At 40.3% G+C, this 26,389-nt stretch overlaps 1 protein-coding gene across 1 annotated transcript; it reads right to left on the minus strand.

Annotated features, from left to right (window-relative positions):
• Positions 1-869: 869 nt before the first annotated feature.
• On the minus strand, positions 870-25,431 carry LOC114152681 (dual specificity protein phosphatase 10). Its single transcript, XM_028030627.1, has 4 exons — positions 25,090-25,431; positions 7,853-9,939; positions 7,161-7,463; positions 870-5,431 (listed from the first exon to the last, which is right to left on the minus strand). Exons 2-4 carry the CDS (start codon positions 9,921-9,923, stop codon positions 5,166-5,168), a joined length of 2,640 nt encoding a protein of 879 aa, XP_027886428.1. The 5' UTR covers positions 9,924-9,939; positions 25,090-25,431; the 3' UTR covers positions 870-5,165.
• Positions 25,432-26,389: the final 958 nt, after the last annotated feature.

The raw sequence follows: 26,389 nt of genomic DNA on the forward strand, positions 1-26,389 counted from the left end.
CGCTCAGAGGAGCTTTCAGTGCAGTAACACACTTCATGCCAGTAAATCAGAACCTCAAACATCATTTTATGTTGTGTGTCCAAGCCGTATTGCAGATTTTATGTGATTGACCGATCAGGGTTGTGCATTAAGCAGAAAGAATCGGAAAATTGTGCTTTACTTTTATATTTGGCGTCCTTTAATCTGATAGCTCTAAAAAAAAAAAAAAAATCTGTCAGAAGTAAACACAACCCTCATAGTTTAAGTTGTATTTGACAGAAATGTGTTTAAAGTCCACTTGGATCACTGTTTGTCAGCTACTGAACTTCTAACATGTGAAGCTACTCTATATGGAGCTAAATTGGGGCCATAAAGTTTGCTAAAAAAAAAAAGTTTCTTTTTGGAATAGGAAAAAAACAACCTTGAATCTGTAAAGTAGTTTTGAACTTTTTTGTTCAAAACTACTATTTATTGTATTTCAGTTCGAAATACAATAAATATTTCGTTTTAGTTTCTAAACAATTTTTTTTAGCACACTTATGGCCCCAAATTGTCCCCAATTTTGATGGGCAACTTTGTTCTTAGTTTGTAATTATTCTCATTGATTTTGTTGCTGTTTTTGCTGTACAGCATTCTAATGCAGCTCTTGTTTTTAAAAGTGCTTTATAAATAAATTGACACTGACATTAATGGGACTTATTCCTTTCACTAACGTCAGTGTTCTGGAGCAATGCTCAACATTTCGATCCTCTGTCATTTATAGTTAGAAATGAATTCTTCCATCGGAGACTAATTCGTGTCAAGTGTATCTAAAACCTGGAAGCACATGTCTGACGACAAAACAAATTGATAAACGTTAAATCAATGAACAGATGGGACGCCAAGGCACACACACACACACATCTGCATCTTTATTATCCTTTGCAACATGTCATACAAATCTTCTCAAAATCTCAGTATCCGCATGAATGGCTCAACAGTATTTGAATGCCTATATATTAAAACAAAACAAATTGTATTAAAAGTCTAAATAATTGTATCACATGTTGGGCTTAGCGAGGACATTCAGTCATAAATCTATCACCGGTTAGAGAGAATATTGGCCAGAATCACTAGTGCTGCAGAAAAGAAAGCAACACAACAGCTACACTTCGCTTTCTTTTCTATAATACTCGCAGAGGAAGACCACCGTGGACAGCTACAGATCCCGCGTTTGTGCATTTCAAGCTGGAAAACGTTAGCGGCAGCACATGGATTCCAACTGAAACAAATAAAGCAGGACTCCCCGTCACCAGCCCATCTGCTTAAATGTAACCAACATACTCAGTCTTGATGTCGCAGCATCGTGTTTGTCACAGTGCACCTCAGAAGGATTTTGAAGAGTATAGTCGGTACATGGAGGTAAAAAATGCCTAAATACAAGGACCAGATGCTACAATATGAAAAATGTTACAATTGGTTAAAGAGGTACAGTCCATTAAGAAAAAAAGGGGCAGAGGGAGAAGGAGGAGGCAGCGCTAGAGGGAAGTTTACATGAGTTTCTGGGTCTCTGGTTGGAGGCGGGCTGGAGAAACAGGACAGCGTTACTATGACGACGTCGTACCTGAAGAGTTCTTGGCCTCCCATCAGGATGGAGGAAGGGTGGTGCTCTGTTTTGATTTCTCTTCGTCAGCTGAACCATAAATAACTTCAAATTCAGAATTTGGTACAGAAAACTATTCCACAATGTTTGAAAGTAAGTTTCCAAAACAGGGATAACTTGAGTTCCCGGAAGTAAGCGAAGATATACAACGTTCCCAGATGCACAGCAAGAAATAACCCGATTTTTTTTTTTTTTGTGTCCAAGAGCAACAAACAATATAGACACTCACTCACACACACGAAAAGAGGCCCTTCAGTTCCCATAAATTAAAGAATTTCCTCCAGAGAGTTGCTCTTGAGGTCAGCAACGACCCCGCTGCGCAGCAAATTCACACAGTGTGACATTAAAGTAATTGCTTCGGCAGCCATTTTGCATATAGAGTTCATACAAAAATCTGGTAGCAACAGCAAGCCAGCGAGTGAGCCGCCTCTCTCTCTCTTTTTCTCTTTTCAAGGTGAGCTGAGCTGCAGAGACGGGAGGAGTGGTTGGGCTGGCGTTTCTCCAGCTGAAAGAAGGCGAGACGTAAAAACAAAAAAAAAAAGAAAAAAGAAAAGAAATGAGCAAAACACGAGAGCGTCATGTTGACCCTCGTTCGCCAACATCCAAACTGTCATGGCAGAGTTGGAGGAAGTCATTCTGTCCACGTAGACCTTCATGTTTAAAAAAAAAAAAGTACAAGCAATGTAACAAAAAAAGAAAAAGAAAGAAAAGAAATATGACTGTAGAAAAATATAAGAACTATAATAAAGTCGATCAGTCAGAGTAAAAGTAAAATTCGGGATTTGTTCACCCAGTTTCCACAGCAGCTGTGTACCAGTTTACACAAACTAAAGGCATTTTGGTTTTTTCAGACAACTGGAGCCAGGCCTTACGTTAATCACAGCTCAAGAAAGAAAAGGGTTAACTGCAGTCAGAGTTGAATACTTGAGAAGAACAGAGGATTCTGCTGTACTACTGCTTTTTGATCTGTCACATACACATACTTTGCTACTGTCTGGACTTTCAAGTCATTTGTGAAGAAATGCGTCAAAAAACTGCATACCTAGCCCTCCGCCGCCGTCAACAAAAACTAAAGCTGCTGCGTTTAGGTTTGTCAGGTGGAGCATCAATAACCGAGTTCACTTCCAGTGAAAGTTTGGACCATTGGATGATGCCAAATTACAATGCCTTGCAAGTATTCATACCCCACATTTGCTCACACATCCATAAACCTCAATTGGATTTTTAATGGATGGATTAAGAAAAAAAAAAAAATCTGAAAAGCGTGTCCTATAGATGTGTTTAGCCCCCTCGACTCTGATGCCTCTAAATAAAAAAAATCAGAGCTACACTACTTTGTGTTGGTGTGTTTAATAAAACTCCTCTAACATACATTAGCATCTCGAATTAAATGAATACTTTTGCAAGGCAATGTTCTGTGTGCACTGCTGTTAAAGACACAAACATGATTTTATTTTGGAGAAATCCACACCAACAAATAAAAAGAGATTACATCCAGTTAAATACAATGTTTTAAGTCCTGCTAGCTGAAGATCCGTTGGAACTACAGCACTTCAATTCATCATCTACTTGTCGAATAACCAGTTGTTTTTTTTAAATTGAGTTATAGTGAGCTAATTAAACTGAATGTAATCCTCCTGTAACCGATTATATTCTCTCTCGCGGAGTCTGAACCACTCTGGAAAATAGTTCACAGTGAATCAAGAAACATTTTCAAACCAAACTCCTTGTTATCAACACAATGCATAGTAACGGAGAAGGTCAGTAAGCCACATGAGTCGAGCTCAGTAATAATAATATTAGGGCTGATGATGGTTAATGGTGTGAAAGTAATTCGAAGATTTTTGGCATGAAGACTGCAAATAACTTAAAATGCATCGGCATCCACATCTACTGCCATGTAAAAAATGCTCAAAACATTCAGCTTTTATTACAGTAGCAATTTCTGACAATCAAAAAAATGTATATGAAACATTGTGAATATAGTTTAGTCCCATGTTAAGAAATAATTGGTTTTAAAACAGTTATTAGTGCCTCTAAGGACACATTTAGCATAAATGTGACTTGAAGCATTTTGTAAGTAGTCCTTTCATTTTTAGGAGTTTTTTTTTTTTGGATCTCCTAATTAGGAATCAGTAATGATTTCATCATCATCTGGATGCAAACAGGTTGTTTGGGACAAACACTAAAATGGTGGGATTGCTAAACTTTACTTGAGCTTTATTGGGCACAACAGAAGTGCCACACTTCCATCAGAAATGATTAACAAAGAAAAAAATAATAACTCGGCACCAGTTTTACTGGAGGACCACTAACTCTGAAAGAATTTACGTTAAAGTCTCCAAAACCTTTCTCCCCATTAGAATAAATGTTTTCAAATTAAAGGTTGGGTTTTTCCAAATGTTCCAGTGTGGAACTACGGTATTGCAATAAAAACAAATGGATTTGAAGACTTTTTAAAACATCTTTAACAACACTGTGCTACTTCAAATGAGCGAGTGAATGTGATATCACAAACTGCAGCGGGGCAGTTTTTTTTTTTTTAAATGCAGAAACAATTTTATGACCCAAAAATTTTTGCAGGACCTTAATGTCGCCCATGTGTTCTTTTGATTTCTAGAAAAGACTGCAGGTCTGTTTCATGCTACATATTAAACTAAGCAGGAAACACAGAAATAGAACATAATATAGAAAGAAAAAAAAGAAATTAGGTTTCAAAATTTGAGAAGATTTAAAAGAACATTGACATGACCCATGACATCAACCCAACCATCTACTCAGCTGTTTGCTAGGAAATGCTATTGTAGTGGAATAAATGCGTTTATACAATTGTAAAACCTGCATTTCTAAATGTTTGCATTGACATTACATGTTAATGCACCATTTAAACTCGAGTTTGCAAGATTTAACCTCTGAAATGGCAAAAAAAACAAAACCTTTCCTTTCTAGGTCCACACCTCAATGTTCCACAGTTTAAACTAAAAAACAAATGAAACTGATTAAATGAAAGCAAAGTTAATGATTTAAAAAGAGTAATTGAGCTTCTAGCTCATCTTTCTGATAACAAATGAATGGACAGTAAAGTGCATTGCGCTGCTACATGTGGTGGAAAGTAGTAAAGAGCTGTTGTAGAAGAATGATTAACAATGAACCCTTTCCATGTTGCATTCAGGTTCTGCATGCATTTATGATTTCGGGCAAGAAAGTCACTCTTCTTGCATGAACGTTGACTGTAAACAGGAACAAAAAGGAAGAGGTATTAGATTTTAAAAAAAGATATCTGAATTATGTCGGAGCTGTACAAAATATTGGCACGTTATCTTATAAACAGTACACTGGATGGGGATCAAATTGTCTAACAATTAAACAAATGAACCCTTCAGTCCTCTGTCTCATGTTTCACAGTATTGAAAGTGCACTATTTACCAAACCCACCAAGATTCTCCGGTATTCTCTCTCAACCTGTCGCTCTAAAAATGTGCTGCATTCTTTTTCTTTTTAATGCCCTTTAATGCTACCCAGTCCTGACCCTTGACTCCCCCCTTCAAACCTGCGTCTCCACACCATTTAGTTTAGGCATCAAGATCCGAGGAGTCACCCCGGAGTTGAGGTCCCTCTCAAACTCCAAGAGCTGACCCATGAAGTTCAGGTTGGGCGAAACCACGGGCCGACGGCTCCGCACGTACTTGTAGGCGTCCGTCATTGTCATGAGGGTGTGCTTCATAAGGTAGGCGATGACGATGGTTGCAGAACGGGACACACCTGCCTGGCAGTGAACCAACACACCCTGTCCACTCTGATATGCCTCCTCTGGGGATGAGAACAATAACTTAGTCTGCTTTAGTATGTGAAACGTGACCTTTTTCACTGTAATTTTGACATTAAAGTAGAAATACTACAAGAATACAGAACATCTCTTTGCTTATAAGTGGTGTATTTTGGTGTATGAAACCACAAACACACACAGCTCTTTGTCTGGGCACCTCCAGGATTTGTAAAGACTTTTCAGCTGGACCTTACAGCAGCCTTTGCTTTACCCTTGTCTCGCCTACATGACTATGTTGGTATCCATGGCACGGTCTTGAAGTGGTTTACCTCTTACCTGATTTAGAAAATCTTTGCCATCATGCTCATTTGTTCCCCCTCTTTATCTTCTTCCCTTTTGCGTAGGGTGCCACAAGGTTCTATGTTACAACCTCTGCTTTTTTTCCTTACACATGTTGACACTTGATTCAATCATAACCCAGGACAATGTTACATTTCCTTGTTATGCAGATGATTTGCAGATTTATTTACCATTAAGACCAGAATTAAATAATCCACAACATCCTCAAACAAAGAACAAAACTGATTTCATGTGGTGACAAAACTGCACTGGAGTTCTGACTACTAAATTAATTTACTGCTTTCTTTTATCTACATTGATTTTAAGTGGCTTTTTAAAGCACTTTGATCACTAATGTTATGCATATGTGAAGGGCATTTTAATAAAAATAAATGATTAATTAGTTGATTGACTGAGCTGGTTATATTCACTTGAAATTAGTCAAAGGCCCAGTCTTACATATTTACGGTTGTGTAAAACTGTTATCAAACTTACAGTATTTTGCTGTTTTTATTACACTGAATCCAGGCAACAAACGTTATTTCAAGCTGTATTTCGAATTGCTTTATGGGCAAAATCTAATTTTGATCTTTTTTCCTAAATGAGAAAATGTAAAAATATCCACATATTAATAAGTGCAGCACCCAAAACCTCACCATTACAGAACAAAACCCCTGGCAGCGATTGGCTAGTTACCATTATAAAGTTATACCAAAGTTTTAAAATGCTACTAGATCTACACCGTTAAAATCTTAATTCACACCATTCCTACACTGATCTTAGGCTGTATTGAGAATAATAATAATAATAAAAAAACACATTCTCCTGGACTTGTGACTGTGCAGCATCGCATCTGTGGCTGAAAGAAGAAGATCCAAAGATAACCAAATTATTTTTGATTTCTAAATTCTAGAACATGAAAAAAGATACTTAAAAACATACAATAATTTAAGACTTTCCTTATCTTTTTGTTGAAGTCAGAAGTTTACACATACTAAGATTTCTATGCCTTTAAGTCATTTGAGAGAGCTCAGATGATGATGTCATGATAATGACATCACAACATTTCATTATGGCCAGATATTGTTCTGGGGACTGTGTTAAATGACTTGAAGGTAAAAGTCAGTTTGTGTCCAGCATGTGTGGGATCACCAGAGATGTTCCCTGTTAATTCTTGAAAACAGTACTATAATGGAAATGTAGAAACCATTATTATAGAAAAAGGGAAAGCTCTGAAAACAGAAATGGTCCTTTCTTTAACCCTAACCAACTACAATGAGTCAAAATTTCCTAGTTCCTAGTTTACTTTTACTTAACTGGATGCTGAAAACTGTAGCAGACCTGCAAATAAGCTAATTCCCCAATCCAAAACACAACACTTACACCACATACACGCATAACAAGACATTAAGGTCATAGAAGCTGAATTCTCACCAATAAACTCAAAAACCTCCTCGAAATACTGCCGAAGGTTTTGCTTGCTGTTGTCAGTGGCTGGGAGCCTTTTGTAGTGCAGTCCCACGTTGGTGTGGTAGAGGGGCAGGTGTGTGGTCACATTTACCACATAGCCAATGTTGAGGCGTAGCAGCAGGTCCAGGTCCTGGGCGTCTCTCTCGTTCCCCAGGAACAGGAAGGGCAGGATTGGGCTGATGACAGCGTTCTCCGCATCGGGAGTCATCACAGTTTCATCGGACAGGGAAGCAGGCAACGATGAGGAGAGTGGCAAAGACAGCCTCACTGGGGAATAACAAGGAAAGTGTGGACATGCATTGGCAGAGTGGCCATAAGACTCAAACTTAAACAAAAGGATATCGACTTCTGGTCACTGCTAAAAAAAGAACGTCATGCTGGACATTCATTGTTGGGTGTAATTTCGTGCTAGCAACACAAACATTATGTAGCTACTTTGAAATTTGTTTGATGCTCTCAAATGTAACTGTCAGGACACATGAAAAGACATTATTTACAATTTCAACTATTATAAACATTAAAAAAACATCCTCAATGCAGGGTTAGCTTATGGTTGGTGTTTAGACTTCAGACTACCAGATTTTTTTGTGTGTACTTTCAGCATTAATAAACAGAAATGACCTGCTCTACTCAGCTGGACTGCAATTTAGTCTTACTTCGGTTGTTCTCCTCATCTTGCTCTCTGTTAAGGGAGTTCAGGGCCAGGTGAAGGGACTGAGCCGACGGCAGAGAGTGTCCTCCCTCCCTTTCTCTCTGCCAGGGTTTGGGTTTGATGAGTGTGCTGGGGGCTGACGGGGGAGGGGAAAAGGACACGGGTGATGGCGGAGACACGGAGCGGGGAGAGGGCGATCGTGGATACACTTGGCCATGCTCAGGACTGTCGCTCATTCCAACATCTTCTGCTTTATTCAAGAGCCTCTTCAATGAGTTACGGCCATCATCGTAGCTAGATCCCAACCTACTGCCTACAAAACCAAGGGCAGCCATTTTGCCTTGCTGAAGTCGTCGTCGGCCAGCATGGTCTGTGAAATTAGTCTGAGCGTATTCCTGAAGATTCTGACAGTCCAAGAGGGCAAGGCCGGGTCCGTTACTGCCATTCTGGGTCTGGCTAGAACAGCTTTTCCCAACACCCATCCCAGCATAGTTGTTCTTTTGAGCTTTAGAATGGGTCATTTTCTTGGCCAGTTCGTCAGGCCAGATGGTGCGCACGCTGTAGTCATCATCATCAGCTTGTAGCATAGCCATTGGGTGAGTCGGTCCTAAGCCTCTTCCAGGAGGTTTCCCCCGGCGAGGGTTGAACGTCACCACTATTGGGTCGCTGCTGCAGTAGCTGCAGGAAGAACTGCCAGTCTGAGATGCTTTGTTGTTGCAACCAGACACACAGCTTTGGATCGCCCGCAATGGGGTTGAAGATGACAGAGAAGTACAGGGAAGGCATCCTCCTACTAGCTTCTTCCGAAGGATAGCAGGACTCTCAAAGTTTCCAGCCTCTCCGCCGCAGGAGGCACAAGGTAGAGGTTTGAACAGAGCTGCTCGACAACCAGAAGCAGTGCTGTTAGATGAGGAAGTGTTTGATGTGGAAGCTGTGGAGAGACAGCCACCCAGATTCTTCAGACCCATGTCTTTACTTCCTCTCTTCACTGCGCCGACATTGTGGCCACAGGAAAATGAGGTAGAAGTGCTTCCTCCACCTCCTTGGTAACTGGAAGAGTCTCCTTTACATCCTGTGCATCTTACCAACCTCCAGCAGCCACAGTTGAATGGGTGCGTACAGTCAATGGTACAAGTGTGGTCTGGACTAGGAAACCCTCCGACACGGGAGGAGCAAGGGGACAGCGGAAGACCGTGAAGAATGTGAGGGCGGTGATCCCTTGTGCGAGGAGGGTGAGGTTGGTTAAGCTGCTGAAAGGAGACTGGGACATGAGTGGTTTGGGATGGGGGAGACGAAGGATAGGTGGAGTTTAGGATGGCAGCATGGGGAACAGGAACAGAGTGGTGGTGGTAGGGCAGACTGTGGCTATTATGGCTTTGATGAACAGTTCCCAGCTTGGAACTTTTCCTGTGACCCAAAGAGGGAAATTCCTGGTCACCTCTGTAATGAAAACTGGAGTTTTCTTTCTCCTTTTCACCCCTGAATGTATGCTGATTTGCCTGAGCAGGGACAAACTGGAGGATCCCTCCAGGGGACGACGACAGCTGACGGACTTGTTGTGGCTTATGCTCAAATCCACAGGGCCTCCCAAAGCTTCCGGTTTTTCTCTCACATTGTCCTTGATCAAACTGGGAAGAGACGCATTTCCCTCTGCTACCTTTTACACTTCCAGCGCGCCCTAATGAGCTACTTAATTCTCCCCATCTCCTTTTGTCCACCGATACCTTGATATCAATAGTATGTGTGTGGGAGGGAAGCCGTGGGGCTAGTGTTACTGTGCCATTGCTATGGCAGTGGCTCGGGATGTGGAGGACATCTGCTGGGATGACAGGCTGGTCGCCTTTGAATCTCTGCACCCGGGATGACCTGCGCTTGCATTCCACATTCACAGATTTACACGCGGGTGAGTAAAAACGGGAATGAGAGGCGTGGAGATGCGAAGGCTGGAGAACCCGTCCATTGGTAGAGGTTGATATTTGAGAGGAATGCTGTGGGATGGTTTGTGGGGAAGCCTCACACACGTTTTTGGGGCGCTGAATGACCACTATGCGCTCGTCAAGAGGGAGGGGAGGCATCTGGGTTTACGCAAAGCTGACCAAAGAGAGAAGACAGATAGAATCAAATCAGTCAGGGGTATATTGGAATTATTGCAAAAGCACTTTACATTTCACTTGTTGTAGCAAAGTCCCAAAAACTGCTGTCATACATTTTTATATTTTAAAATGTGGAGTTGTTTATTAAAATAAATAATATATTTGACTTCGAAATCTAATAAATATATGATTGATACCCTTCAAATCTTCTAAAATGTTAAAATGCTATAACCACAAACATTGTATTTTAGATGGATTTTATGAAAAAGACCAACACAAACTTGTGAACATTTTTGAAGTGGAGAGAAAGTAATATTGCAAATCTAGAAACCAAGGTTTCCCCCCCCATTTTTCTTTATAAAGTAAGTCATACTTTTCAGATTTTTAATGAAGACATAAAAAGCAAAATCATGTTTCATTTTTGTTCCACTTCACAATTATGCACCACACTGTGTTGGCATGTGACATCAAGTACAATACATATTGTTTGTGGTTGTAATGTGACAAAATGTTTGCAAGGCGCTGTCAACTCTTAAAATTGGTGACACATATTCACAGCAAATTCATACGTTTTGCATTTGCAAGTCACTTGCAGTTTGTTTGCACAACAATACATAACTGTTAAAATAAACAACCTCTGATGTTAAACCTTAGCTTTGACCTTGCAGAAATTCACATTTGCATCAACAAAAGGAGAAGCCTCCCAACAAAAACAGGTTAATTTCAGGTGCATGTTTGACTGGGATGGATATTACAGTTTGTGTATCCATTCAAACATGCAGCTTCCCAGTCTGGTCCTGCTTATACCATGGACAATGATGCTTGTCTGTAATTACAGTTTAAATTGTTCCCCTTGTCATATCTGAAGGTGCTAACCTGATTGCTGTTGGCAATGCATAATCCCAGCTAATCCTGATGGCACTGAGGGTTCTTAACAGCTAAATCCCAAAAGCTGTGATAAATGAGCTGCAACAACCGTCATCCCCTCTGAGGGGTCCTTATTCTTAACAAGACGCACTCATTTGAAATAATGAGCCAAGTCATGGCTCATGGAAAAAACAGCTAAAGCACTAAAATGCAGTGGCTTTCAAAAATGTTTTAAAAAAAACAGGTTTTTGTGATGCTAAACTTTTTCCACATACAATGCAACATTTGTTCTGTACATTTCAGATGTAAAAAGCCCAATACTAGATCCAACTCAACCAAAGAATGGCTTCACAGGGGGATGGTTCAATGAAATCTGACTAAATATGTGGGGGTCACCTGAAGAAAGCTGTGAGTCAGGGTGTTGTGATGTCCTCACAATCTGATTCTAATCCTAATTTGATTTGAAGAACCTTTGCGAGGCAGAGTTGACAAATATTGTGCAGACCACACATGGGGTGATTGGAAAAATTTATTTTGAGTAATTCTGAAGTTAAATCAAAAGGTCCATCAACAAAGCTTTTGTTTAAGGTTGTGCACACTTCTTATTTTATCATGCCATTTTATTTTATAATTCAAGAAAATGTATTTGATCTTCAGTTAATTTGTAAAGAAAAAAAATTCTTTTATGCATCATTTATTAATTTCTTTTTTTTTTTGATGCCACAAAAACCTGGTAATGCAAACACTATTGAGAACCACCAAGCATCGGTGAACCTTTCATGTTAAATCTGAAGAATATGTCAAAATGCCTGTTTTGAGATGTTTGACCAAACGTCTTGCTATGGATGGAATAATTACAAAAGAAGGACAAGCTATAGCTTGTCAGCTTGTGTAACTTGAAGCAAATAAAAACAAAAAAAATCTATTTGCATTTGTTTCTGGTCTGCATTGTGAAAGGAAAACAAGAAAGTGACTCATGTCTAGTAGCTTAGAGCATTTCTTTTCTTCAGAGGCTGCTTGAGTGCTGGAGAGTCTTGTGATCATCTGAAATGAAAAACTTCCAGCCTCTATTTATCGTATTTGTTCAGCCTGCCTTTGCTACAGACAGAACAAACCAGCTAATTTCTTTGGGCCTGCCAGAAACAAGCATTTGTCCATGCCGCGGTATAAACAGGGAACCCACATACACAACAACACAGTGCAGTTAAGGAGTAATTTTTCATTTCATTTTATAGCAAGAAAAGATGATCTGAGTGTTCCTCATATGCAAGCATTTGTGCAAAATAAACACGATAGCAGCTTAAATTGCTTCTGTGATTAATGCTACGTATAGCAAGTTGCTATACTTGTTACATTAGTTTGATATTAACATTTTTGCAGTGCAGTCATGAGCTGCAGTAAGACATTAGGATGAAATATTACTGCCATTAAAATGAAAATCCACCCTCTTGATACATACACGAGTAATTATAATCCTCCATCTTTGCTTGATGAAGTGCCTTAATTTCCTCCAGCAACACGGCTCTGTGGGTGGCAGCACTGGTCAGCAAGGATGATGTTAGCATGCTAAACTTAGCATCAAGTTCAAGTTAGTGTTGGCTGAAAAGGATCAGAGGTTTTCTCAAGGAACACAAACTCAACTATTACATTTAAGGCTGTGTTAAAGCGTTCAGTCTTTGTTGCTTGATGCAAGTAGAGTAAATACGAGCATATTCTGCTCCACCTATATTTTCAGCTTTGCTAGTAAGCTACATGTGTAATGCTAATCTTTCCCCCCATAAATAGTGCATGTTATGGACCTCAAACTTTTCACTGAAACTACTTGGATGGTTAGTTTGACACTTAGAAATGGCTGGAACACGTTCAGCAGCATGTTGACAGTCTAAAGTTATCTGATTCGGGCTCCATCCACACAGGAACATTTCTTTCTTAAAACTTGTTGCCAGTTTTAAAGATACTCGTGTCTACACGAAGCCTTTTCCAGAAATGTTTTGTTCCACACAGAAACCCTAAAAACAGCCCAAAATGCAGTTTTTAAGTGGTGCTAAACTTGAAAAATTGGACGTGTGCATAAAGCCTCCACATGAGGTTAGTGGTAAAAATAGCAAAAAAACTACAAAGTCGAAAAACAAAGAACAAGTGGAGTCATTTATGTTAAGTGAAAGTCACTTTGAATTATTTACCTACAAAACTGCAAGACGAACATATAATCCCTCAGTGTTGCTGTTATGTATGACGCATTTGGGGGTTAATCGCGTTTTCACAAAAGAGGCATTTTTTCTGTCCACATGAAAACACAGGGGGCGAAATTTGCACTAAAGAAAAACTGTTTAGTTGATTGGTCACTCTCAATCAACTAGGGTGGACTTAAGCTAACTTTACCCAACCCACAGCCCCTCCCTCCCATTGGGGTGGATTTTCATTTCAACTCAACCATAGTTTAAAAAAAATAAAAGACTTTTGGGGAATGGAAGACCATTGGGAAGACCTGGAAGTGCACGATCCTGGCTGACAGTAACAAAAGTGGGCAGAGATAAATTTACAGAGGGACAGATCATACTGATGCACCATAAACCACAGGCTACAGGGAGAGGAAGGAACATGTCAGAACAATTGTGGGGACGGGAGTTCAACCCCAACACAACACAGTTACCAACCCATCGGGAAAGCAAACCGTGCTCCAGCGTCTCCATGTTTAAGTCCTCGCGCAGTCTGGTGATGGTATCCTCATCTCTTTTCCACCCCTCTCTTTCAGCCTTGCCTGTAGTGGAGGGGGGTTGGGGTTACACTGACCCAGTTTTATCATGGTGGAAGTCACTATCACTCTGATCACTTTCCCCTCACAAGCAGAGTGTGTGACAGAAAGAGCGGGCTGGCCACTGGCATTTTCACTCAACCACAGTTACAGCTTAGGCCACACAGAAGTTAAAAATACTCGGTGGTAGTGTCGCTGGCTTATGTTTACACAGTATTTTACTGGGAAAAATACAGGAAAATGAGCAAAAGCATGAGCAACAGCCAGTGCCAGGGGCAGCAGCACAAGCGCTAGCGATTACAGAGATCTGATTTGCCATTTCGTCTGACAGCGTGATTAGGTCAAGCATTCTGCCTGATTTGCTTAATAGGTCTAATCTCGAATTGGATGTTCTAAAATAAGACACATAACGTCAAAAGTCATACTTTTCGATCAGTTTTAAATTCTTTGAGAGTTAAAAATTTACAACCTAAAAAAATATTTAGTTGAATTCCCTATATATGGATTATTGATGAATCTCAATGTATAGATTCACTCAAATCAACAGATAAAGATCTGTGTTGGAAGGTGTGTGAGGGCAACAAAACACAAATTTATGTCAATGCATTTTTTAACCATCTCTATCAGGGATGTCAATACTTCTGGAGGGCATTGGCTGAACTTTGGCTGCTGTGCATATCAGGATCATCTCAACCTGATTTTCATATTAGAAATTAGTCCAATCAATCAATCAATCAATCAATCAATCAATCAATCAATCAAAAAAAAGAGTACCAGATTATATTGAAATGCATCTAAAATCTCTGGTATAATTATGTTGATAGAAGCACTCAACTCCTTCCACGTTATATTAGGCCAGTTCTCGTACCTATTGTTGACTCTTTTTTGAATTACATCACTTGATCAAGTCTTTCCTAACATTCCACTCCAAAAAATAAGTAATAAAAGTATGTATGACTTTTGCTGATATCGTATCGGGTCGTTATCAGAATGGGCCGATACGCAGCACCGCAATATTGAGTATTGGCGTTAAAATTCCATACATACAACTGGTATTATTCCAGATGTTAACGTCTGAATTCAGAGAAATTATTAAAACGTACTGATTTGGTGAGTTTACAAACAGCGTGTCTTATTTAAAGCACAAGATCAACAGTTACCAGAAAAAAAAAAAAATCAAAAATTGTTCTCAAAAGAAGAACAATTTTATAATTTCTGAGGGTAAGACAAAATCAAAGTTTGTAAGATCAGAACCACAAGGAGTTTTTGTGTTGCAGTCTGTGATGTGAAACTATGGAACAAAATCAATGCCCAAACATGAACCAATTAAAATTTCTGTATAAGGAAATGATTTACAGTAAATATGAGAAACTGTCTTGATGTACTGTGTTGTTGTTGCAAAGCATTGTTAGCCTCAACATTATGATTACTTTGTTGTTAATATTAGAGTTATTATTAGTTTTATTAGCAGAACTTGAAAGTAGAATGAAGGTATTCTGATGCAATATTTACAAACAGGATGAGATTTTGTGATGTTGCTGGAGAAGGGTTGGGTTTTAATAGGTTTAAACTTCTACCCACTCCTTTGAAGGTTTATTGTTTGAATTGCTGTCATTTTAATTGCAACTTGATGTGTTCATTAAAATAAAAATAAAAAGAGATACATTAATGCATCATTTCCATTTAGCGTTACACACAATCTTCTACCAGCCGCCGTGTCTTCAGGGTTTTCACTTCAAAACTGATGGAAAATCTTCCAATCTGAGCTAGAACAACATTTGATATCCTGTCATGTCTCTACCTTGTTTTCTCTGGTCCCGAAGGCGAAATGCTTTGGGACCAAAGTGATCTAAAACGGTCACTTTAGGAGGTTAATCAAAACTGTGTTTAATTAGCCTGGTTTATGTGAAAGCACTTCTTTTGTTTGATCCCAATTAGTCACAGAAGCTGATAAGTTACCAAGTCCTGTTGCTCTGCGCGCTTACATCCGTCCTGAAGCTGCTTTACTTAAAACCTTCAGCCAAACAGTACAAAGAGTTTAGGGGCCTGTCTGAAGTTTGTCTAACAACAACAAAAAAAAACACTGTTGCGCTCGTGATCAAAGAACTGACTTGTTCTTTTCTCTTGGCAGTTTTTTCATTGTGGTCCACTTGTTAGCCGTTTAAACTGCCAAACAGCAGATTGCCTCGGAGGTGACAGCCAAGAAAGAGAGAGAGAAAGAAACAAAGAGAGAGAAATAACGGGAAGCACACGACGCCGAGCAGAGTGGAGGAGTGCAGGCACATTCTGGCTCGGTGCTGACTGCGAGAACGCTGAAAAAGAACCTCTTCCATCAATTTAATAGCTCCAATCGGAGCGTTCCTGATTCAGGGCCATCAGACAGCATGTAGTGGCAAACTCACGGCATTATTTGTCTTCCAAAGAAATCACATGAAGCATAAATCTATACCTGCGGATCACAACAAAGGGCACGATCAGATCTTCTTAAAAGAAAGATACCTGAATGCCGTAGGACGATATTTGTGGCAAAGCTACTGCAGAATGTGTCCACTCAGGTTTGCAAAAGCTTAAGAAAGCTACACTATGAAATCCCTTCAGCTCCGTTTGAACTGGAGCACATGAAAGAGGAGTGTTTTAGAATTGAAACTCACAAAGATAAAAAGACACGTGTTAAAAAAAAGAAGATGGGAAGCAGCACGCAGGCCTACAAAGCAAGAGCTCTAAATGTCTGCAGGGGGAGTTCATGATGGCCTCCCTCGGCTCACAACACACCAGCAGAGGGAAGATTACAGACAGCCAATAGCCAGGAGGAGGTCGGAGCACATGTCAATGTTTTGTCAAAAGATTTCACTCCCATAAACACCCAACACTGTTATGCACATAATTCCAGTATTTAGGCAGATAAGGCTTTGTAAAAGTATGCTTACTCATTGATTAACAGCATGCAACAACTGCAAACTTCACTTTAATTTATTGAGGCCATTAGATCAACACAAAGTATTGCAAAATCATGAAGTGGATTCTATGTTTTTCCCCATCCTTGGTTACCATGGGGTTAATCAATAAACACATGTGTGTGTAACTTAGTATCAGCATAATTCCAGCTTTTCTGTGAAGGACTCAGAGGTTTTTTTTTCTCCCCTCTAGGGGGTCGTTTGTGGGCTCTAGTGTCCCTCATATGAAAGTAGGCTGACAAGAAAGGGGGAAGACATGCAGCAAATGTCGCAGGGTCCGGGAATCGAACCCGCGACGAGGACTCAAGGCCTCCAAATGTGGGTCGTGCTATCCCCTACGCCACCACAGCACGCCCTCACTCAGAGGTTATTTTTCTCTCTAGACCAAACAACAGAAAGCTCAGGGCGAAAGTTGTGGAAAAGTAAAAAGGCAGGTTAGATTATAAAACTTTAATCATCTCACTGAGACGACTGGCCAAGGACGGAGAGCATTAATCAGAGAAGCAGCTCCATCAATCCAGCCAGTTAGGAACAAAGGCAAGAAGAAAGAAAAGTCATTAAAAGTCTTGTTTGCAGTTTGTTATGGAAGCCAGCGCCCAGGCTGATAAAAAGCATGGTAGCTGCTACGAACGTTGCAAACAAAATAGTGAAAAACAAATCCTTCCACTTCACAATTATACATCACATTCTGTTGATCACCTAAATATTTATTTTTTTCTTGTTTTTTTACATACATTTTGTGTTTGTAACGTGAGAAAATGTAAAAACGTTTAAGAAGTGTGAACATTAATGGAGGGTATTGTAGCTCTTTACTTAAATCATATGACAAAAAAACATATTTCTTCATCATCTGATAATGACAGCGCCTGGTATTTGCAAAGTGAGATCACAGAGGCCTCTGATTCTCCTGCAGGCTCTCCAGTCTTCAACACCTGGCCTGCTTGGGGTGAGCAGTTCTGCTCCAAATGGAGAGGCGGTGTATTTGGTGCATTCTAGATGGTTCTTTGAATGTACAAGATTGATGAAGAGCTCTCCGTTCCCACTCTCCACCCCACTTTTATGCAGCTACTTCATCAAAAAGCACATGACAGAGCCAAAAGCCCACACAGTAGAGAGGATGACATCGGAGAAACAAGGTGAAAATGATCCGCATCGGCTTCCAAATTTAAGACCTTCGTCCAAGGTCTCAAACTTGAGTTGGCAAAACTCAAATTTGAGACTTTTTAAGTCTCTATGAGACATATACAGTATATACACACATACATATATATACATGTGTGTGTGTGTAAGAATCAAAAACTATGGAGGAAGAAATGGTACTCCTTGTGAGTTTAAACATGAGAGATTTTCAAATTCTTACTCGAGATGATGAGATTAATTGCCATTTCTTTAAAGCAACAGAAGAGAGCCAGTGGTGATGAATGTTGTCCAACCTATCGCTGATAAATTTGTTCTTACCCACGATAGAAAAAGTTAGCTAGCTAGCAAGGGTATATTAGCAGCTAGTGGTAGCCTCGACTGCATCGACTTACAAAATGCAATGACGATGTCTGCGCACAATTCAAACTTTTGCCAGACAGAAAAGTACCGCGAGTAAGGGAATAGAAAAACAAAATTTGAGACTTGTGATTAATGTGTTTAATGCCAACTTGCTTTTTTAAAAATAATTTAGAATATATTAAGGCCTAAATTTTAGATTCGTTCATTTAAAATTTTTTAAGGATGCGCAGACATTGTCGCAGCAGGTAGAGGGTTTTCATCTGTGTCGGTTGTTTACGGCGATAGGACGGCCGTTCTGTTTGTTTTCGTGTAACTGTTGAGGTATGGACTCGGTTTACAGTAGAGCTGCTGCTGTGACAGGAAATGTTGCATCCTAAAATGTAAACCGACTGCTGTCCACATTGCTGGACACCTGATAGCTGCTGAGTGAGGCTGCAAATCTCAAAATAGGGACATCACATAGTTGCTCTGTTTACATTTGATTCACAACTTAAAACTCAGAGCAATAGTCCGGCTGTTGATTCGAAAGGAATATGTAAACTGTGTCAGCTATCCGTCAGTACAAAAGAATAGTAATAATGCCAAAATATCTATACATGTACAAACATTTTGTACAATCTGTTTTAATAAAACAAAAATCAAAAACGGTTCAAACTAAGCTGTTTCAACATACTACAGAATGGATAAAGATATTTTCTCTTATTGAAATCCTTTGCCGTTTTAATTTCCTGCTAAAAAAATTCAAACTTCTGGGTCATAGCAGAACCAGCTGATGCTCCATTAACTCTGGCCTGTAGCTGCTATTGGCTGTCCCCAGTGAGCAGCAGTATTTAAAGCTTTAGACAAAATGAATAATACATCCAGTGAGTTCATTATTTATCGTGTTCATGTATTTCCTATCTGGGTAACATTAGTGTCACAACCATACGTCTTCTACACTCCAGTCCTGTATTATTTACAGGCATTGCTGCTATTATCCTTCAGTTTCCTTTCTTTCTTTCTAATGAAAGAAAATTCAGACTGGAAAATTCTCTTCATCTCATAATGCGCCTCCTTCCCAGACTATCGGCGCCGGTCTTCTCCTCCAAACAGCAGGCATCACTATCTTCAATATTTCTGGCGTCCTCTCTATGCTCCTCGGCCGAGATTCAACACAACTCCACCCCTTCTCCACCTTCAGCTCTTGAAATCTTCAGCATCCTCTCCACCACCAGCGGGGGGAAAACGTCTCTAATCCTCTCTGACGGCGGTTACAAGCGCCACGTCTTCTACCGGGCTAAGAGCATCAAAGATTATTATTTGTCAAATAAACTTTCTAAGAAGATACTTGTATGAGTCTTTTCTGGACAAAGCCATAAACTGATATATTGCTGCCAAAGAAGGTTGTGTATTTCTTCACTTTCATTTTCTTATAGGAAGTACAATCAGAAGCCATTCTTCAGTGTTTATCTGAAAATGCCATTGACAAACATGTTGTATATTCCCAAATTTTACTCTAATAGAAAAAAAAATACCTGATTTGTTCTTACATGTTGAGCTAAGTCTCTATTACAGATAAAGTCATTGATGCCATTAAAAAAAATACTCTTTGCTTGTTTCTCCCCAATAGAAAGTTGTCATGACTTATTCATTTTCTCTTTACCTGGAGGAAGCTCCATAGCTCCATAAAAGCCAATAATGGGGATATTGCTGCCATTAACTTTGTGTATACTCAGGATTTATTCTTCTTGAAAGTAACCCAGTGCTTCAGTGTTTAGCTAGGACTCTTCCCAGAATAAAAACATTAAAGACATTACTGCCATTGACATAGTGCACTCTGTGGTTTTTCACCCTTTATTTCCTTTCCTGAAGCAGCCAGTCGCAGCAGATCAACGCTGAACTTTGTCTGTTAAAAGTGAAGCATTCCTCTCCACTGCTGCCACATGGCTGATCAGAAGGAGGGACTGCTACAGTTTTCCTCAGACAACGTTTTTTTAAGCAACTAGGATAATAAGATTATCTGAATTTAGAGTCTGACACACTAAATTCAGATTCTAGTGGATCTGATTCTGACTGAGCCGAGTGCATTAGCATGAACTGAATGAGATTCTGTATTTGAACCTGCTTATTTTGAGATTTGCTGTGAGTTGGCTCTACATAAATAAGCCAAACAGAATTGAGTCTCCTAATCCTTACATAAGGCTGCACAAGAAAAGGACATCAAACCGTTTCAGCCGCTCAGTTAACTACAAGGAGCTAATCAAGGAAATATATGCAAGCTGCTCAATTTGTTTTGATGCAGCAGTAACATTTACAGGAGTGTGCAGAGATGTCGGGTCCATTGGACAGATTAAATGCTGAGATATGCAGCACAGTTTGCTCAATTAGTCCACATAACAAGACCACAGAAGACATCCGCAATGAGAAAATGTTTGCAAGAAAAATAGCGTTAGACGTTCACATCTGGACGAGGAGGTAGAAGAAAATAGATTTACTCGTGTTCAAGCTAAACGGAAGAAAATAATGCACTTGGGTAAACATCAGAGGAGATAATTAAATATACAAATAAGTCTCGAGTCAGGCCTATTTGTTAAAAACAAAGAGGAAACAGTCAGCAGGGGATCAGAGGGAGCCTTGATGCTGATGTCACATCCCTCCGGCGGCCCAGTGGGGCGTAGTTCTGAGGAGGCACACACTACAACTCCATACAAACACACAGGGAATGAAAATGACAACATTAGCCGGGTCGGTCATTATCAGTAATGAAGGAGTAAATAGCTGGTCGTTTATAGAGTGTAGCTCAGGGACGCGACTAAAAAACAAAACAAAAAAAAACGGATAAGGAGCTAGATCCACACACAAATCAAATCAAATGACTGATGAATTGTTCAACCAAGTGCAGTGAATGAAAAGAAAAAAGAAAACCTACAAGATGACTCAAACTCTATTCAGGCTTACGTTACAAATCTAACGATGTCACACGAAATAAACAAAGCGACTCAGTTCAGCACGCCGCCCGCCATGACTCAGTCTCCCAAATTAAAGCGTCGCGTTAACACTGACGTTATAATACACCCCGATAATGATCTGCGCCGTTTGATTTAGATTCGTTTGGATGAACTGGGGGGGGGGAAGCAGACGCAACTGCACGTTTACAGTTAAAAGGCCCTTTCCAGATATGCGCTAAATTCGCCCGTCCGTCTCGTCAGACCTCACATCACGTCAGGCGAGAAGGGGGCAAGTCAAAATAATTACATCACTTAACCTCCGCAGTCAGCAGGCAGAGTGATTGAAGCTGCAGAGCGGAGAGGAAAACCAGCGAACAGCATGATGGAAAACATGCAGCAGTTTCTTCTTCCCTTCTCAGCCTGACGGATTTACCATGTGGACAAACCTGAGTGGACATCTAGCATCAGAATCCCCGTCTGAGATAAAACAAAAGGGTTTTTTTCATTATTTGAAAGAAAGTTTACGATTAAGTTTATAGGAAATATGTTAAACTAAGCCAGTTATAGGCCACTGAGCTGCTCAAGCATTAAACTATGCAATTGAGAGTGTGATCTTTCAGAAAGTTAGAACAAAAAGCCTCCAAAAATAGAAATCTCTGAAGAGAGTTCGCTTGAAAAGAAGGTTTTGTCGTTGGCTGAGATTTGAGCCCTCTGACAGGTGAAGATAAAACCAACTTTAATCTGCTTTGAATATATTTTAAATAATCTTCTCAAAATACAGACAGACTTAGCAAAAACTGAAACCTTAATGGACCTCAAATGGAAAATGTTCTGGCTTGGATAGAGCCTCAGAGAAGTATTAACCCCTCTTGCACTTTATGTTAAAGATGAGAACTCCATCATGTCTTATGTGACAGGGTGACACAAGGTAGAAATACCAAAAAGGAGGCAAATAAAAAGTATGTTCCATGTTTAAATTGAACTCTCCTTTACTCAGATACTCCTAATTAAACAAAAGTAGTTATAATAGGAAACAATACGCTTGTGAGGCACATTATGGTATGTATGAGAGTAATTATTTCCACTTGGGTTGATCTGAAGCAACGTGGCAGCTAGCCTTTAAATACAGCCTCTCCATTCTTCAGGTACACAATAACCTTTGGCGCAAAGAGAGTCCCCCAAACCATTTAGTTTTCAGCTCTGCCTTAGAAAATAACCCAAATATAATATGTGAGACAATTCCTTTTGACAGGAGTCTGCTTGACTTGAACATAAAAAGCCAACAGTGACATCTATGAGCTGAAGTGGCTAAAAACAGAGTCTTTGTTTTCTCCCTTTGGAATCAGCGCCAGACGGTCTTCAAGGAAAAGCAACGAAAACAACAATAGTGGAAAACTCACACGACCTCAGACAGCCTCACAGCACACACAGAAAAAAAATTACCGTTATCACTAAACTTGGGTTAAGTAACTCTAAGGACTATACATTTTGGAGAATAGCGTGACCCCAGAGAGCCAAAGTTTAGGTGCATAATAAACTTCCTTGAATCGATCAGTCAGGAGTTTGTCTTGCAGATTATGTGAAATGATAATTCGTTGAGTTTTGTTTGGGTTCGCTATTTCGTCACCTGCTTTCTTATTACATTAGTAAGATGACACGAAAAACCCCACATGGGTTTTTGTAGGGGTCTAAAAAGATCACAATATTAAAATGTGACAATACAACCACCAGTTGCTGTCATTTCTGGCTGTCGTCTGGACAAAATAGGTTTAATAATCCGCTGATATTAGGGTGAGTGCTTTAAGAGTGGCGCCCTCTATCTCAGCTAACACTCACATGGAAATCATTTCTTTCTCCCAGGCCTGCATGAACAAAATGACATCGCTCAATACTTTCATCTCTGGTTTTGGACATCTTGCATTTGTTTTGGGGCAGAAATATTTTCTTGCAGGGTGTTGGACAATTTAGAAGCTACATTTCCTGAGATTTCTTCAGGAATAATCCCATTTCACTTTGGGTCCATGTTTAACACACCCAAATGAGCCACATATTGATCATAAGTACAGAGATGATACTCAATGTCAAATTATCGAAGAAGACTAGATAGAATAAATGTTGCTAAACTGTGGCTTCGTTTACATGAGACTGCTGTTTGGGAACTTTCAACATTTTCAGATGTTAATTGGGGAAACACGTTTAGACGACACCTTGAATCCTTGTTGACTTTAAGACATAGTTTGATATTTGAGAAACACTGGGACAACAAAACATTTTTGTGAACCAAAATGTTGCGTCTTCTCATTAAGCATTTAGCTCCCCTAATAACTCAGGACTAAAACATACATGCAGTTCTGGTCAAAAAAAAGATGTCAAACAGAAAAATGACAACAAAAAAACCCAGTTAATATTGCAAAACAATCTATTTATATTTAGATCTGACGCACTGAGGCATTCAGAACAAGCCTACCTGAGGCCGTCCGTCCCCCCTGTGCCGATTATTCATGTGTCCACACCAACACCAACCACAGCCAAACGCACGGCGTTGTCCTTCCATGTTTCGCCTCGTTCCGCCTCCGTGAACATATTATCCCTCAAACACCCCAAAGGGGAATTTTTGGTTTTGCTGCAAGTCTTTCACTTTGGCTGGAGGACGGAGCGATTCCTTTAGGTGTTAAAGGTCAAAGCTTCTAAGACCTCGGAAAAGCGTTAAGTGAGCTATGCTTCACTGTGACATCATGATGGGCTGCGTGAAGACTTTGTGGCTGTTAGCCGACACCGGCACTTAGCGTCAGACCTCACATTTGGTCAGTTTGAAGGGTTATTATCATAAAAATATAAATAAAATACATATAATTTTGGATCTACTTCTGGTTCACAATGCTGACAGGAATATTTGAGCGTATAGCCTACATACAGTACATAGAACTGCACAACAGAGATAAATAGTGATTGATTTTCACATAGCAACGTGGAACAGTGGACTATCCATGCACACAGCAAATAGTGAAATGGCTCTATCTAAGCACACAGTTCAGAACTGTAGAGCCGGGCAATTAGAAGTAAGTGCTAACTGCTCGTAGAGAAAGGCTGTACCTGTCTTATTGTGAATGATCATCCTCAAGCCAGAGTGGCATCTTTCTTTTCTTTTTTTTTTTTAATCCCCACAAGCATCAAAAACTTTAGATTTCATGAGCAAAGCATATTAGCGAAACATTTCTCTGTCACCAACCAGGGTTCCTGTGGTTTTATATAAGCAATGAGTCAAGCCTATGGTGTGTGAAAGCAGCGTCAAGCTGTGCTGCTGAGTGATGACTCTCTGTGGGGTGATCAATAGACGTGACCCTGTCACAAAAAAAGACTCGTGCTGGCTTCTAAAATACATACAGTGCAATAAATGCCTCACGGGAAGTTATGCGTTTTTGTTTGTTTGTTTGTTTTCGCTTAACTTGGCTTTTGCACCTCAATGGTTCTTGTGTGTTTTATAACCAGTCACATTTTCTGCAGACTAGTTTCTGTCTAAGCAGTCCTTCAAAAACAAACAACTAATTAGCTCCAATGTAACGAGCCTCCTCTGTTAAAACCATTAATCCTTCACCGATGCCGCTTGCACCAGCAACAAAAGCCTCAAATGATGGTGAGTAAATCAGCTCTAAAATCTTGGCTGTTCTTCCTCCACCTTGTTGTTTTCAGGGCCACTTTGCAGGTCAGTGATGGAAAAAACACGCTCTCTCCTGGTCAGCGGCTAGGTGGCGCACTGCCCGCTTCCCCCCACTGTATGTTCTATCGCATCTTTGCGGTGTTGCCAACCTTTACCATGATGAGAAATAAAGCTGATGCGGGCCCGAGCCAGCAGGCCTGTCCCTTCACTTCTTCACCCTGCTTACATCTGCACCGTTTACCCAAACAGAACCGATCATTATTCTGCATATGCCGCCTTCTCGTGGCACTGGGTTTTAAATCAAAACCAAGTGGCACGCGCTGCTTGTTGTTGCACGTTTCGGCCAGAAGTGAACAACACGTTGCTATTGTAGTGGAAACCATCGGGGCCACGCAGGTGGAGGTTGTTCTGCGGCTCTTTGTTGGAACCTGCTGCTGCTTGAGGCCGACACTTTACTATAACATCACTGAGATTAAACACGACTTACATCAAGAGTCCCCGTTGTGTGTTCATCACTCACGCGCAGCCGAGCCACAAATCCTCACGCATCACGCCGCGGACCCCGAGCGGAACGAGCCGGTGGGTTAAAGCGTGCCGATCCAGATGTGTGACACTTTTCTCCGCATGGAAGCGCAGCGAGAGAAGAGCGCCGGTGTGAGTGGCAGACGCTCGGCTCGGTCGGGCTCCGGACTGAACCGACGCGGCAGCGAATGTCATCAGAAGTGCTTGGCTCGCTCGGCTGGCGTCACGTCCGAGCGTGTGTCACGCCGAGCCGCGGTGCGCGCGTGGCGAGGAGACTCTGACGGGGGAGGGAGGGAGGGGAGGTGGGCTCTATTGTCTCCGCTGTGGATGACATCATCCCACACAAATGGCGACGCGCACGAGACGAGCGGAGCAGGGGCGAGCACGCAGCACGTGCGGGCTGCTGCTGGTGCTGGTGGGGAATTAAGTGGGCAAATGGAGGGATAATAAACACAATGAAAATAAGAAAAACATATCAAACTTTGCGTAATTTGAGCTAATTAACCATTGTTTTTGTATGATAAGCAGTTTAGCAGGTGATACAATGTTAATTTAGATTATAATAGAGCATTTAAGCAAAAGTATTCCAAAACAATATAAAAAGACATAAAATTTAACACTATTATAATCAGTGTTGTCTACATTTCCAAATTTTCTCCTCCTTTAATTATGCACTTACTAACACAAAGTAGCATATAGGCTACTTGTGATGTGAAAATTATACTTGTTGCTTTTACACATTTTTTTAAAAAAATTATTTACAATGAAAATATTTAAGGCTGAAAGAACAACACACCCTTTTTTTTTTTGGAAAAGTGGGAAATCATTGTTCTTTGATGGACCACCAACCCGGTCTGAGATCCCTGCAGGAAAAAATAACAGATTTTCTTCCGGTAAGAAAAATGATGAATTAATTTTCCACAACACATAGTGTTTGGCATCTAGCTTAAAACGTTCTTCCACGTGTTTGCTGCAGGTGCTTGTTGCAAACTGCAAACAGGACTTCTTTCCTTCAGCTTTAGGTTTTTTCTTGCCAGCTAGCAGTGATCTGAGTGCCTGTCGGAATATTTTTGTGTCGTCCCCGTACCTCTTAAAGCACCGCTGTGCAATTATATATGTTGTCTGATTTTTAGAATGAATTTGACTTAAATGAAATAAGCTGAAGACCTTGTAATTTAAAAAAAAATGAAATAGTTATTTTTGCTTTCTAATGACCTGCTCTGTGGTTTAGTTGGCATAAATAGACAAACAGGTTTCTTCTGAAT

The sequence above is a fragment of the Xiphophorus couchianus genome, chromosome 11 (assembly GCF_001444195.1).
Source record: "Xiphophorus couchianus chromosome 11, X_couchianus-1.0, whole genome shotgun sequence".
NCBI classification, from domain to species: Eukaryota; Metazoa; Chordata; class Actinopteri; order Cyprinodontiformes; family Poeciliidae; genus Xiphophorus; species Xiphophorus couchianus.

Excerpts from the sequence above, each read along its gene's own strand:
- LOC114152681 (XM_028030627.1), bottom strand. The coding sequence starts at position 9,923 with ATGCCTCCCCTCCCTCTTGACGAGCGCATAGTGGTCATTCAGCGCCCC. Across the intron at positions 7,464-7,852 it reads AGATGAGGAGAACAACCGAA|TGAGGCTGTCTTTGCCACTC; the intron begins GTAAGACTAAAT and ends GTTATTCCCCAG. Across the intron at positions 5,432-7,160 it reads GGAGGTTTTTGAGTTTATTG|AGGAGGCATATCAGAGTGGA; the intron begins GTGAGAATTCAG and ends TCTCATCCCCAG.